Source organism: Falco peregrinus, chromosome 5 (assembly GCF_023634155.1).
Source record: "Falco peregrinus isolate bFalPer1 chromosome 5, bFalPer1.pri, whole genome shotgun sequence".
Classification (NCBI taxonomy): Eukaryota; Metazoa; Chordata; class Aves; order Falconiformes; family Falconidae; genus Falco; species Falco peregrinus.
In genome coordinates, this window is record NC_073725.1 from 103581955 (window position 1) to 103597227 (window position 15273).

General features: G+C 40.7%; 1 protein-coding gene across 9 annotated transcripts in view; it reads right to left on the reverse strand.

The window, feature by feature from the left end:
• Window positions 1-15273, reverse strand: part of CHCHD6 (coiled-coil-helix-coiled-coil-helix domain containing 6) — a 115978-nt gene that overhangs the window by 93778 nt on the left and 6927 nt on the right. For all 9 annotated transcript variants that reach the window (XR_008747154.1, XR_008747153.1, XM_055803499.1 and 6 more), the window contains one exon: window positions 15053-15197. Coding sequence is in view for 7 of the 9 variants with exons in the window: in XM_055803499.1 (XP_055659474.1) it covers window positions 15053-15197 (145 nt within the window). In the remaining 2 variants the exon portion in view is untranslated. The remainder of the gene's footprint in view (window positions 1-15052; window positions 15198-15273) is intronic.

The window sequence follows — 15273 nt, forward strand, 5'->3', positions numbered from 1 at the left end:
TAAATTAAGCCAAATGTTTTGTTTTAAAGGGAATTTAGGGTCTACCAAAGTTGCTCAACTGACAGCCCAGGAGAGCAAGAATGACAGTCCTCCATCGTTCACAAAAATGGTATGATACCACAGCAGCCTGGCAGGCTTTCCTGCCCATCCAGGCACAAGGGGAGCAGAGAAGAAGCTAAAGAAAATTTCAGCCTCCCTGGTCATTCAGGCTCTGATCTGTCTGACGAGCACCCACACAGGACCAGTCAGTCACTAATTATTGAAGAACAACTGACTGGGATCATTTCTTAAATAAAGACACTAATTGATGAAATGGATTACTTCAACCCACAGACCTTCCATAGCCCACCCCCACAACCATCCATCAGACAAAAAAAAAAAAAACAAAAAAAAAACAAAAAAAAAAAACAAAAAACCAACCATTTTTAATCAGTGTCAGTACAGACAAGACTCCAACCAAGAACAGAAACAACAGTGTAGGTAGGTACATAGCCCACAACAAAACCACCTCCTCCCACCAAGCCCACAAGGTCTTCCCCCATCTTCCCCTCTTGCCTCAACAATTGCGCACCTACGCACACTCCCACTACTGCTCTTATCTAGATGGCTCTCAACAGCGTCCTCCTGCTTGTTAAAACAAGGACTCTCAAGGTCAGTCAGAATTTATAAGGCAGCCATTTCATCTTTTGTGCTTCTCTGGCTACAATCCTTCCTAAAAGCTGCTGAACATTGGAGATTCTGCTGGGTCTGAAAGCCCTGCCAACACCAGGGCCAATTAGGAGTTTCAGGATGATGCATATTAAAGTTATTATGGGAGGCAGTTACACAGCCAGAATAAATCTTAACTGAACCTTTAAGTGGTTTTTGTAACTCGTTTCTCCTTCTTGAAAACAGATGAAAAGATAAAAATCTCCCCAAAAATCTGCAGGGATTCCAGCCAACCACCAACTTCTCCCTTAAGAGAAGATTCTGCCTTCAAAGCAGTAATTCATTTTGTCCAAGGCCAGCTAGATCATCTTTATGTTTTAAACTCCAAATGACTCAGATCAGTCAGAAACCTACAATATCAGTGAAGATTGACCTGAGATACTGCCTCTACAAAAGCACTGCATACACATCCCAAACTTCTACTGAAAAAAACTCCACTGGTTTTTCAGTACAGCCCTTCTTAGGCAGTCTACATAGTCTGACTGCAGACAGTCAAAACCAAAGGGACACAGATACTATAGTCAATTTTTACAGACCAGGTTTTGTAGGTTTTAGCCAATTAGAAGGCTGGGATGTAGGTCAAAACAGTGAATCTTAAAGAGGATCTGAAGAATAGAGGCAGTGACATTAGTTTTGATAGAGAGCACAAGATGTCATTAGGACAGCATCTGCCACTATCCTCCCACCACTTCTCAAACCACACCAACTCTCAGCAGCAGTTATCTACCCCTCCAAGTACTACTAGAAACCAACCAGAGAGCTGAAGACCAAAGAGAAATTTGAGGTGGCTGAAAACATACTACTTAGTGTGGAAACCTGCATTGCCTTCCCAACAGCCTTGTCCTCCACTCTGCAGCTAGAACGCACAGCAACCTCACAAGCTGCTAGATCCATGCATTAAAGCATGAAAGCAAGCCCCAGGAAGCATGGTGAGAAAATGAAAGACAGAAGCAGGCTGATTCAACATACATCTCCAGTTCGTAAACTCTGTCAGTACATAGTGGCCTCACAACTCTAAATGTTGTATTTCTATAGAAACCAATGAACTTCAAAAACTTAGTGTAAGCTCATCCTGAAAAATATTATGGTAACTGCTGGAGAAGCTAGAGACAGAATGAAAACAAATAAGAAAAAAAACTTTGTGACATTTCATTGGTATGCAAGCAATTTGAGGGCTCAGCAGTTGCAGGTCCACCCCTGGAAAGGAGTCTTCATGGATGTACCTTCAGTGCCATCTTCAGGAAATACTCACTGCTGCTGCAAAAGTTATTACACCACAGGAAAAGAGTATGAACTCAGGCATCATCACTGGCACACAACAGAGATGCACATTAAAAATCTTTGTTCCAAAATAAAAGTACTACAGCTAGAATCACATCCCAAAGAACTGAGGAGCAGAGCACAGGGTCTGCAAGACCAACACACAGAGCAGCCACCGGGCTGAGCTGTGGTTTTAACCCCAAATAAAACACATAATTCATCTCCCAGGTTCTGCATGAGGCAGGTAATAGATTTTCACAAGACACTAAATTCAAAGGGTATTAATGAGCATATGCTGTTTATGGATTATTAGACTCTATTTGCAGCATCATGTTTTAAAGGCTCACTTGAAAAGCCAACAAACTCCCTACCTCAAAAATAATTTTAAAATAAACAAATCAAACCCGCTTTGCTAATGAAGCAAAAAGTTTCATAAGAATTCAGAGTCAGTAATGAGAGAAAAAAATAATGCACTGGTCAAAATAGACATGCTAATATCATTTATTTATATACACACACGTGTGCGCAAGATGTACCGTAAGTCTCTGGACAGTATATTGACTTACCAGTAGATGACATGAATTATCAAGTAGGAAACTTAGTTCCGAATCCGTCTACATCATAGCTCTTAAAACAGGCAAGTGACTTGCTGAACGCTACGGTGAAGCCTAACCAAGCTCAACAGCAACATCTGCTGGCCAAGGAGCAACAATAGCAAATTAGTCTAATTACACAGAAGTTTATTATTCGTTCTTACAAAGATGTGAATTTTTACTACAGTTTGAGAATACCCAGTAAGACATATTTCTCGTGCAACATGCAGATGTAACTTCTAAACACATGTGCAAATAAGGCAAAATTCTGCCTGCACTGGCATGCACACACAGTCAGAAAAATCTCTCATCTACCATTGCCTGCCCACCAGGATACTTGACAGCAAAACACAGAAATTAAGAGGGGTTAAAACTCATGTTAGTGAGACTGGTGCTGGAGGAAATCTATTCTGTCTAGCTGCTTCAATCCCGCCTGAAGAACACCCATGGTACCCCTGGAACTACTTTCTTTCCTAAGGGAGCCACGTGCATTTGCAAGGCCTGAGGCATCAAAGTATTTATCAACCAACCACCTAGTCCCATCTACACCGAGGAGAACGGCAGCTAAGGCCGTTAGAGCTCCTTTCCCTCCAGGTGCCTTAACACATTCCTTATTAACCTTGGAAAATGAGCCTGCTAAGGCAGAATGACATTATTGGAACAGGAACACGGCTACTGGTCCCCACTTAATTTGGGCACAAACTAGTACTCTAAGATTAATTACAATTAAAACTCTTCTTTTTACCCCAGATGCATAAAATTTGATGAACTACTACTGAACTGTTCTAGAGAAAAGAAAATGCAAGTGGCTGGCAACAGCTTCAAGACTGCATTTAGACGTTCATCACAATCTGGAAAAAGGGCAGAGTGACCTGAAACCTGGCTTCTGAACAGCAATCAGATAGGAAAAGGTGTTGACGCATCCCACTTCTGTTACCAGTACAGGAACACTGTCAAATTCTTACTTGACCAGAGAAGCACCTCTTTTTGCTGTATAACAGGAAATCACAGGCAAGTAGGTTGTAGTCTGTTGGGGTTTTTTTAATAGAACCCTATGATAACCTTCAGTTGCAGAAAGCTTAGAAAAATTACACTGCAAAATGCTGAGCCTTGAACAGGAAGAGGCACACTGGCTGGGGGGGGGGGTGTGTGTGCAACTTTTTACATGATGAAATAGACCACACTGACATTCAGTATCATTAAAATACTAGTTGGCTTTGCAGTTTAAACTTCTCATGCTTTTTCATATTTTGTTCCTGAAACAAAAATCTTTTACCCTGAAAAGCTAGAGAAGAAGGTTTAAGAAACATGCAAGTTTATTTGCAGCTGACTTAGTTTTTGTTATCGTTGTGGTTTTGGTTTTGTTTATTTTTTGAAGTACTGCTATGTTTTGTGGTGGTTTGTTCTTTGTTTTGTTTTTGTTGGTTTGTTTTTGTGGGGGTTTTATGGGGTTGTTTGTTTTGTTTGTTTTTTTTTTTTTTTTAACACATCCTTATACCCAATCCCCCTTTTTCCAGATTTAGCTGTTAAACTTGGAGAGCATATCATATGAAAATACAAAATGACTGATTGCTCAGGCCTTCAGCTGGGAAGACGACAACTATTGTAAGGAACCGTTTGTGTACTGGAAGTTCAGAAACTATAGAAGGGAGTCACAGTTTCAGTTGACAGTGCCAATTACAGCAATAGCAAGATGAACACTGAGGAAGACAGCCATTCCGCTCAGACTCTAGAGAGAAGGGAAAAGGAGAGAGAAGAGATACAAGCCTATATAGAAAAGAAAGGGGCTTGAAGTCATCTGCTAAACAGCAAACCACTTTTTCCATGGCAAAAGCTGAAGATTCAGTCAATGTACGTGGCAAGCTCTCAGTCTTAATTGGAAGGGCACTGGTTATTTAACAAATGTATCCTTAGTCTAATGTACTATTCAAGTAGGTATTAAACTATGGAGCTTTTTTCTTTTGGACAGTAATTATACATTGCCCTGATCTATCTGTCTGTTTGATCAATTTTTACCCTCAACTCCTACTGCATCATTCTTCAAGTTTGCCCATTATCACAAAGTCTTCAAGGCTAAAAAGGCTCTAAACCCCCAATGTAACACACAGACAGGAAAAAAAGCCAGCTAACTCTCCTAATTCCTTCCCTCCCTCATAAGCTTGCAGGTGTTCTAATTTCATTGTCTAAACAAAAATCAAAGAGAAAGTCATCAGCTCATTTCCTCTCCCTCAGTACAGTCCCTTTTAAGAAGCTACTTCCCGTCATGTTTTACTCGGGACTCATAAATAATACAGATAATTGCAGATGGTCGTCACAAACAAGTAGAGAAAGTATACGTATATAGTACAAAGGAAACAATAACAATTCTGATGTGCTCCAAAAGCAGAAGGAATTCCTGGCAAATAGCAGCAGTTGCATCCAGGTCATTTTTTTATTTGATGTAAGGTAATCAGAGCCAAAAATAATTCAGGAACAGACTTCAGACAAAGCTGAACAAGGATGCTGGCAGCTCACTTCCCTCTACAGCACATATTTCCTACCTCCTCCCCACATGCAATACACATACCTATTTCTTCCCTGAAAAATTGCATTAGGAAGCAGGAATATTGGTCATGGAAAGATAGGTTTAAAACCGCTGAAACTCCAAAATACATAAGCAGCATGCAATTAGGAGGATATTATGCTGACTGTAGTAAGTCCACCCAGCTGCCCAAGAGTTAACATTATGCATTTCTCATCAAAACCTCTTCCAAGAGGTTAAGCACACAATAGACTATCTAAAGCACAGCTAGAAAGGCTGCTTGAAATTCCACACATGTGCCTCAGCAATGTATTTCTATTAATGTCCAGTGTGTGTCAGCGTGAAGATAAGGTACCAACATCATGTCCAACCAGCCAGCTAGAGAATGGGACGGCGTGTAAAACATTGTCTGATCCTTAGAATCCCAGAGAACAGTGGCGTTTGCAATCTCACCCGCTGTACACATGCCTGATAACGCCACCAACAAGGAGAAGCAGCAGGAGCAAACAGTCCTGCAGTTTGGGGAAAGTTAAAAGACAGAGAGAGGGAAGCAAACAAGAATGAAAATAAACTTCATCAGCAAATAGAAGCAAGTTTGAGGATGCCCATCTGTAGCAGAGGGTATAAACAAACTGGAAAAAGCCTCAGCAAAATTTACTCTTCATATCAACTTGCTTTAACTCTTCTTTAAGGTTAGAAATAAAGAAATAATATTGGTGCTTATTTTGATTTCTTCCATCACACCATGTAGACTCAGCTTCATCTTCCAGTATGACCCAACAAAACTATTTGTATCGAGAGACTTGTGAAAACATCGTTATTTGAGAAAATGTGATCTTGAATAGGACACATCTGCTCTGTTGGGCCTGGTACTTGGAGCTTGAGAAGCCCGTATGTTACTATGAACAGCTGCTGTATGGGAACCCACTGGAATACCCCACACTGGTCTGTGCTGTGCACTGACAGCTGTTACCACACCAGTAACATTCCAGCCCATCAGGAAACTTCAGATTAGCTGAACAGCTTGCTAATATAATCTGTAACTTAGCTATCTTTCAGAAAGGTAAAAACTGCATGAGGGGTAGATGTAGTTATCCTGACTGGGTGGCGACTGTGCATTGAGGAGGTGGTGATCCCCAGACCAGTTAACCTGAGCAGGCGCAGGCCCGTGCCGTGCTGTACATACAGATACAGCATGACCACCAGGCCTGTCCGGTGCTGCACAGGCACCTCGGCAAGGTACCTCCACAGAGGAGTCTGCAGCAGCTGACCCTCACTACCGGCCTCTGCGGGACCGTGCTATTATCTAAAAAGAGTAGCAAAATGTTCTTATGGGAACATCCTTCACAGATGTTTCTTGTAATAATATAATTGCTCAAGTGACAAAAAAAGGCAGAACCTCTCCATTTGCACAGCATGCCATAGGAAAATCCATCCAGGGTCTATCCAATGCTGCATGAAAGCAGGGGTGCCACCACCTGAAGGGATGTAAGATTTACTTGCTATCTATAATCTTTTTATTTTATCTTATTAAAACAGCTATTTCATTAACCCATTTGTCAGTCTTTCTTATTAAGACCCAGAAAGAACCCTGCACTGTTTCTCACACCACTGCCCAGTGTGGAACACTCTGCCCACATCACATACCATCTGTACCACCCCTCTGCTGTCAACAAGGACTGCATCAAGACATGTTAAGGTTCCAAGAAAAGGTGTTGGTGGAAGCACCAACGCTAGTTTTCATGGCATTTCAGAAATATGACAGAAACAACATCCAGTGGCAGGTCACCTACCTCACATCCCCATCATCTGAGAGTGCAAGAGCAAAGGTTTTCATTTACTGCAAATTTATTTCCTAGCTATTATATTAGCCCTTTAAATTCATAATCTTGCTCTCTTTTTAAGTAACATTTTGTGACAGAAACATCAGGAGAATTTTCAGTAATCAAAGATCATTGATCCAAGATTCAAACACCATCATATTTTAGATAGAATACAATGAATATTGGAAAGCTATCACCAAATACTAAGTTAGATAGATGTAATATTCCAAACACTCCAAACACAGACAAGCAAAATCCTAATCCAAAAATAAGGTTTAACCAAGCTAGTGGGAACTATATTCTTAAAACAGTCTCAGCCTTTACACCTATGACAATCTCATACCACAAAACATACCACATTTCACTAATACTGGCTCATAGGATTGACTAATATTGGCTCATGGGAAAGGAAAGGCTACTGAAACATCCTGATGCATTACCAAATCTCTGTTGCTTATGCCCCCAAAATTAGCTGCAAAATTAGAGCAGCATTTTGCTACTCTACAGTAGTCTGGCAGTAAAAAAAAAAAACAAAAAACCCAAAACAAAAAAAACCCACCAGCGTACTAGCTTTGCTGGACCACTCATGGAAAAATATCAGCATATTCTTCTCTTATTTTTTTATGAGCTTCATATTTTGTAGTTATAGATAGGGGGAAAGGAAGGCTAATCTTATCTATTGCTTTTTAAATGATTGAATAGCTTTACAATAATCATAAGTCAGAACAAATGAATCTGAAAGAAGTTTCTGTGGAGCATATGAACTTGGCAGACAACAAAAAAACCAAAACGTGTGAAATATGGGCACAGAAGAATTGAAGGCAAGACAGGGGAAGCAGGCAGCACCACAAACAGCTTCAATTTGTTGCAGCTGTAGGATTTAAAAATAGACCAACCCTGTGATAAGGTCCCTTAGCCCAAGAGACTACAAAAATGAGAAGCTCAAACGACCATCGGCTGCTGAAATCTGCAAAACCTCTCGAAACACAAATTAACCTTCAGTCAGGAGATAAAAGACTAGCTGCAGAAATTGGAGGTTGTTAAAAAAAAATGCTATGAATGTCTGACAAATCATAGTAGCAGTAGCAGGGAAAATAATGAATACATATGCAGCATCTTACCTTTAGCCAGATAACACCTTTACCTTCCCTCAAAAGAAGATTGAGAAAGAGGAGTTGGCTTGGCTTTGTTTTCACATTCAGGGTTCATTGCAGTACACATTTTAGTTAAATTTAGACCTCACTGATGCTCCAGAGACAGAAGTTAATAGCTTGCTGGAGGCTAGAAGACATGTAGATTCTCACCATGCCGAGCTTAAATTTAATGCAAACCTTTCCTAAGTCCACCATTTAATACTGCAAGATTACTTTCTGCAGAGAACCCTTTATGAAACCGTTAAACATTTAAAAGTAGTAATTCCTGCATTGCACAAAGGCACCCACTTCTGTAGTAGAAGGTAGCAGCCAAAGAGGAACACAAATGGGGTGAGGGGAAGGATGGATGTTCTGGCCAAAGACTACAGAATAACAGACCACTAACTTTAAAAGATCCACACTAATAAACTTTCTTCAAAGGGAAGTCTACAAGTATCTCCTAGCCCAGACAGCAAGAATGAGCGGGATAGGAGAAACAAGGTCTGAAGTTACTCAGCCTAGCTATTTAATCTATCAATAGCTTGCAACACTTTGTAACAAATCATTAAGGCTTAAACCAAAAAACACATCTTTCCATTGTATCAACACATTTAAAAGGCAGTTCTATTCAACTAGTGAAAGCAATTGAGAACAACTGCATTGCAACTTCTAGTCAAAGATAACACCACTCCTGCTAACCTAGTCAGAGCTCCCTAGCTGGTTTTGCTTGCAGTAAGAGCAGGTACACAAGCATCGACACACAGTATGTGAATGCTCTGCAAATAGTCAAACTGGAAGGAACAACAATCATCAAGAGCTACTGCCCCCACAACTGGTGGTACCCACACTGTATGTAGGAATTAATGTTCTAGTAACTAAATGCACCAGTCATTTTCTAAAGAAAACAAAAATTAATCTGAAAAAAAGGTGCCATTCCTTTAACCAACACATGTACGTATATGTTGCTAATCGCTGTAACATCAATGAAAATCAAACTTCAAGAAAAGTAACTAAATGGGCTTTTTCCTCATTTTGCATTATTTAAAACAAGCCTCCATACTTTCTGATTTAATCAGTGTTTTTGCTTCACCCACAAAAAACTTCAATCAAGAATTATTTGCAGAAATTAGAGCTATTAAACACTAAATCCCAAGATTTGTGTTAGTAATGCCTCCTCCCGGAACGAACTCATTTCCTACACGTAGGCTTCCAACTTACAAAGAGAAGGGTTTTAGCTCAGTGTGCTACATTTTAGGTACAGAGCAAACAGCACCAACAAAACTGGCCCTGATGTGAACAGTATCCAGACAATAACCCAAAGCTCATAGACAGAATACTTTTAATTACATCAACTCAAACAAACAGGGAGGAAAAAATGACAAGTTTTGATGACAGAGGCCTGACCTCAAAAGCAGCAGTCTCACTTCACTGATGGCCCCATGCCAACACCATGCTACTACTGGACCTCAGCCGAGCACTCCAGCTTGTCACAGCGATAGGAGATTAAGCACAACAAAACCCCAGTCTAATCTAGAGACGCTTACCTATGGCTAATCAGCCGGGATGAAGCTGATCCCCAGCTTATCACAAAGGAAATGGAAGCCTTAACAAAACTAAAAGATGTTCAGCACCATTTCTAAAACCATCTTCAGTACCAGCTCAGCTGCATCTACAGTTGACACTACTGCTCAACAACAGTGGGCAATTCACAGCAACAAAATGTAAGCAAGATTGGCTCGAAGCTTCATCAATGACCAGAAATCTATAGAAAACTTTCCATGAATGGGCCAATTGGATCATTTCTCTACCCTTACAAGGCCAAAAAGAAAACACTAACAATACATTCAATTTTATTAAACATTTGATATCACTACTCCACCTGGTCACTCCCCAATTACCACCAAAATTCTCCTCCATTGTAACAACCTATGGATGGGCTTTCAGCAATTTTAAGCAATTCTACCTCCACATTCCTTGAAATGGAGAAGAAAACATATCAGTTAAAATGTCAGCAGATCAATATACACTAAAGAAAGGGTGGAAGTGTCTAAAGTATGCCACAGGCAAAGCCCGAAAGTTCAGAATCCCACATTCACGAATGACACCAGTATCAAAACCCACTGCTCTGATGAAAAGACATTCCCAGCCATGCGTTCTTCCTTCTGCCCTTCTCTCCTGAATCAACAAGAGGAAATGAAAGGCTCTGAAGAGCAAAGAGATTATTTCTGAGCAAGAAATCATCAGAAAGAATCTGACAGCCTACGACCAATTATAATCAGCTACTGGAGCAACCAGAGACAAATCCTAAATCCTTGTATTTCCTCCCACGTATATATTCTGGGCCACACTAATCACAACAGTGCAATGCTGGAGCCACCAGAAAGCACAGGTTGCCATCCAGCAAGCCAGTGAGCAGGGCATGACCAGGAACACTGGGAATAGTAAGCTGTCCATCATCAATAGCTGGAAAAACACTCCCAGCAATTTAGGAATTCTGTGTCCAGTCTCTTTCCATGCAGGAACCAACGCCCATCAATCTTGTCTGAAAAAGCTAATCATGGTGCAAAGTTTGTCCTGCCATTACCCCATTTCTGAATTCATTCTTTCAAAGTGGGAAGGAAGATGATGACTTTTGGTCAATAACTCTGACAAAGCCATTATCCAAGGGGTATTAAATGGGGAGATAAGAACTTCAGAGCTTTGCACAAATCATATTAGACCAATTCTCAAATCCGGGTAATGCTTCTTTTCAAAGTATTAATTTCATTTATTCTATTTGCTCTCCCTCTGTCCTGATAACAGAGGCAGACATGGCCCCTAAATGAGATCCTCCTATTTTATAAGTTATAATCCTCCCTTTCTAGAGTAGTAATGAGATGTCTTCGCTTAATCGCGTTTATTCTCCCCCCCCCCCCCCCCCCCCCCCCCCAGCTTCTGCTTTTCTCCATCTCCATTCCACATTGATTTGTCTCAAAGGTTCCAGCAAAAACCATCAGGCAGGGAGTCACTGGCTCCAAGAGGCTCATGATGCATATGCTGCACATGCTGTGCAGCCTTAAGAGATTACAAAAGGAGAAAGGAGAAAAAAGAGCAGCTTTGCTTGCAAAGTTTCTTTTGTTGGTAAGAAGGAGAAAAAAAGAAAGCCAAAAGAACTGAGAAGTTGAGAAAAGAGGTTTTGATTAATTGGAAGTAAAAAAGGAAAGACCCTTGGTACAGGGGAAAGGTGAGATTATTCACAACACAGTGAAGCAATTAAGTAAGTTGACTATGACAACTTTGGAAGTCCCTCATGCTAGAAATAAAAAAGGATATAAAGATAGCTGTATTAATTCTTGGATATTTTACATGAGACTGAAAGCATGCTACAAGCATTAAACACCCCAGGCCCTGCTGTGAATACTGTACATATAATCCTTGTTGTATTGTAAGTACCCACAGCATTAAATTATTCAGAGTCCAGCCAGACCACAATCCTGCAGTGCTGTACAAACAAACAAAACATTTTATCTTTGAAACAAACATGTAAGAGTCCTTCTGCAGCAGCTTAGCAGACTATTTTCATTCAAGCCAGTCCCCCACGGTTAATCAAAAAACATATTCAAAGAGAGAAGTGAATGCTGCACTGTTTCTACTTACAGAGCTGTTTTGCTTCTTAAGCTAAAACTTTAAGTTTTACTCAAAACATAAAGGTATCTAAAAGCTAAGTACCTTGTTCAAAGCATTTAAAAAAGAATCAAAAGAAAAACGTAGAACAGGACCCAGATACTTAACTCTAAATGCTTCTTGTATCAGTGCACCCCTTCAAGAAGGAAACAGAAAAAAACCACCGAAAACAAAAAAACCACACACACCACCACAACAACAAAACACAGAACCCACAAAAAAACAACAGTAAGCTTTAATCTGCACCCTTCCCCGTAAATGATGAAGTAACTGGCCCCAGAAGCTGCCAGCAAGCTCCTTATCAAAGGTTAGCTCTAGTCTACACTCTCTTCAGGAATGTGCACTATATAATAAGACTGAAGAAGTGCTCCATAGCAATACTGCCAATAATAAAGTCAGTGAATAAAAATCATAAAGAACAGATTAAATTACAAGTGACATTCAGCACAATCAAAATGAAATCATTTCAAAATACAGCTATCATACTTGGATTTATGGTCTACAAGTGGTAAGGTTAAAGGAGATTATTGCAGCACTACTGGTGACAACTGTACAAGAAAAGGCTACTAATCCTCAAACTATATGTTAAGGGCACAGGGCAGCTCAAGGTCTTACTGAAAACATTAAATAAATAAATAAATACACAGACCAAACCTTTCTAATTATATGTGGCATGATTTTCAATTTTCACTAAATTAAGTGCTGCTAAAAGCAAATTATCCATTTGTTATTTTTTTCCATGGGAGTTGCCCCATTTTTCTCTGCCTTCCCTAGCAGGTCACAACAAAAAACCTGGAAGTTGGTCCCTTATAAATTTAAGCAGATCATTACAAGTGGCATCTGCACCTGGACTACCACTAGGTACCTTAAGCTCTACTACTACCTTCTACCTGAAAGAGAAGACTGCCACAAAGGAGATGAAAAAGCAGCTCACACCCATTATTTGCCTCATGTGGTAAGGCTAAAAAGCAGAAGAGTGAGCAAGAAACTTCAAGCCCTATTCCAAATAAAGGAAGAAACCAATACTGCTAGACAATAGACAGATACAAATTGAGCAGGATTGAGTCAATACAATAATACAACCATGCCCAAAAGGGAACTGTAGCTAAGATAAAGCAGGTCTGATAGGGATTCCAATAATTTAAAAGACTGGCAAAAACAGTTCCTGCTTAGGAAGACATCTAGAAGTCAATAAACAATAGCTTTGACCTCATCTTTGCAAGGACAGACTAGACTATTCCATTTTTAAGGATCTTAAATTTATGACTGATCAAGAGATAATTAAAGAGCAATTAAATTTAACAGTTTCTCATTCTTGTACTATGTTCTGGGCTAACACTATGTGGTCACTATCTTATCTTTATGGGTTACACAAGGAGAGCCTGATCACATTTTTGCAGAGCATCAAGTATGCAATATCTGGGTATGTGACGCTGCAGGAGTAAAAGCTGATTCAGATAACAGAACAGCTTTTGAATGTTAGCGGTCAGGTCACAACTCATTTTAGAGGCGCCCTCTTTACACTTCACAAATATTGCCTGAATCTGCTAGTCACATTTCTCCAGGATTACTCTACAGCTCACTGCAGAAGGGCAAGGCCCTACTTCTGAGCTGAGCCACATCCACTAGCTTCTTCCCCCATCTCTTTACAGAAGTCCATTAATTACATTCATAAAGGGAATATTCTCTTTCTACTGGAAAGAGAGTTGGTACTGCATCTGATGACCCAGATGTCCTATGCAAAGGAACAGCAGTCACCTGCCTCACACATCTCTATTCTAAAGCTCACAATCACGCAACTTCTTGTGGTTAGGGTACAACCCACCAAGAGGAAACTTCCTATGACACAGCAGACATTCACAAGCTATATCCAGGAAAGCAATCTCAGAGACCTACCAATCCAACCACGTACAAACATTATCACGGAGTCAAAAAGCACAAATGGGTACAAAAACACAGACAGATGAATTCATGGAGGACAATTTCATTAAGGACTGTTAATCACCAAGGTGAAAATAGAACCTCTTGCTGAAGGGGCCTCTAAGCCCCAGAACAGCAGAAGTTGCAAGGGTATAAGGTGGGAAATACTGCTATACATCTGCTCTGTTCCCATGCTCTCCTTAAACAGTTGCTATGGATCACTGTCAGAGATGCACTATAGCGAGAAGGACCTTCTGTCTGAACCACTACGGCCATTCTTGTATAAATTTTATTTATTCAGTCCCCTCCAACACCTTCATGTCATAACCACAAAATGCTTCACAGACAAGTCACATGCCTAGGTAAGCCATGCCAGTTAGCATTCAATGTATAGAAAAAACATGCTTATAGAAGGATTCTTCATTTAAATCAAGTGCATGCAACAGATCAGTGGCATGGAAGGAACACAGTAAGGACTATCATTACTCAAGCCTGTCCTCTCACTAAACCATCCTTTCAGTGTGTACCAGGCAAGGAGAATTACTCTGAGTCTAGTTCTCTCAAAGCTTCAACATCACAGTCTAAATGAACAGGCAGTTTGATCTCACTGTGGCAAGCATAGGTCCTACCTCACTGTCACACCCCGACGCCTCATACCACTGCAGGTCAGGAATAAGTGGCAGTTCCAGTAAGACTCTGCATTGTTTACAGGCATCTACCATTGCCATAGTAATGTTAGTATTCAAAAGAAAACAATACAAAATAGTATCATGTGAATATTATGCACCAATGACAACTCCAATCTACCACAGTGACACAAGCCTTTTGCTCTACTCGGCCTCACCTCACTCTACTTCTGCCTCCCTCACTGCTCTTCTCAGCACCGGTACGACAGTAACTCAACGGGTTATCCCAGCGACACCAAGGTGCCTGACTAATAGTAAAGGCTGTGGTAAGAAGTCCCCAAAAATAGGTCTGCCTACTGGGCAATAACAGATCGTTTTGGGAGTCACTGGTGTGTTGTGCAAAAGGGGTTTATGCTTCCTGGTCCCTAAAAAACAATCTTAAGCCTTCTTCAAAATGTTACAATACTTAACACTTGATATTTTTAGCACTCTCTCTAGCTCAAGCAACAACCCCATATACACACACCGCACTGACCTACACAGGTAAAGCTCTCCCCAGCACAGTCACTGCTTAAGCCTTTCCCTGCAAGTTTGGCCTTAGCATCACTGCATGACATGCTGCAAATGTAGTTCGCCAGCTACACTGTGAGCCAAACATCAAATGATGAATTAGGTGGTGACGGGTGTTTCAGCCTAAACCAAAGCTTCTAAGTTGATCACACAAGTGACATTTAACGAATGTCCTCAAGCAGAGATATTTTAGCCTGTCTTGCATGGAAATGTACTGGAGTTTGTTGTTACTCACCAGCTGGGCCACTCTCTGCCTCTCTTCATTAGTGGTGCTCCTTTCCCGCTGAAGAGCAGTATTCAAGGCCTCACTGGCTGCTTCCCTTTCTCTTTTGGCGAGCCGGAGCAACTCCTCTTGGACCAGTGCCTGCTCTTGCTCATACCTGTATGAGCACCAAAGGCAAAGAGGGAAGATGATCAGCAGCCTTCTGGCAACAGAGTCACGACTTAGCATAGACT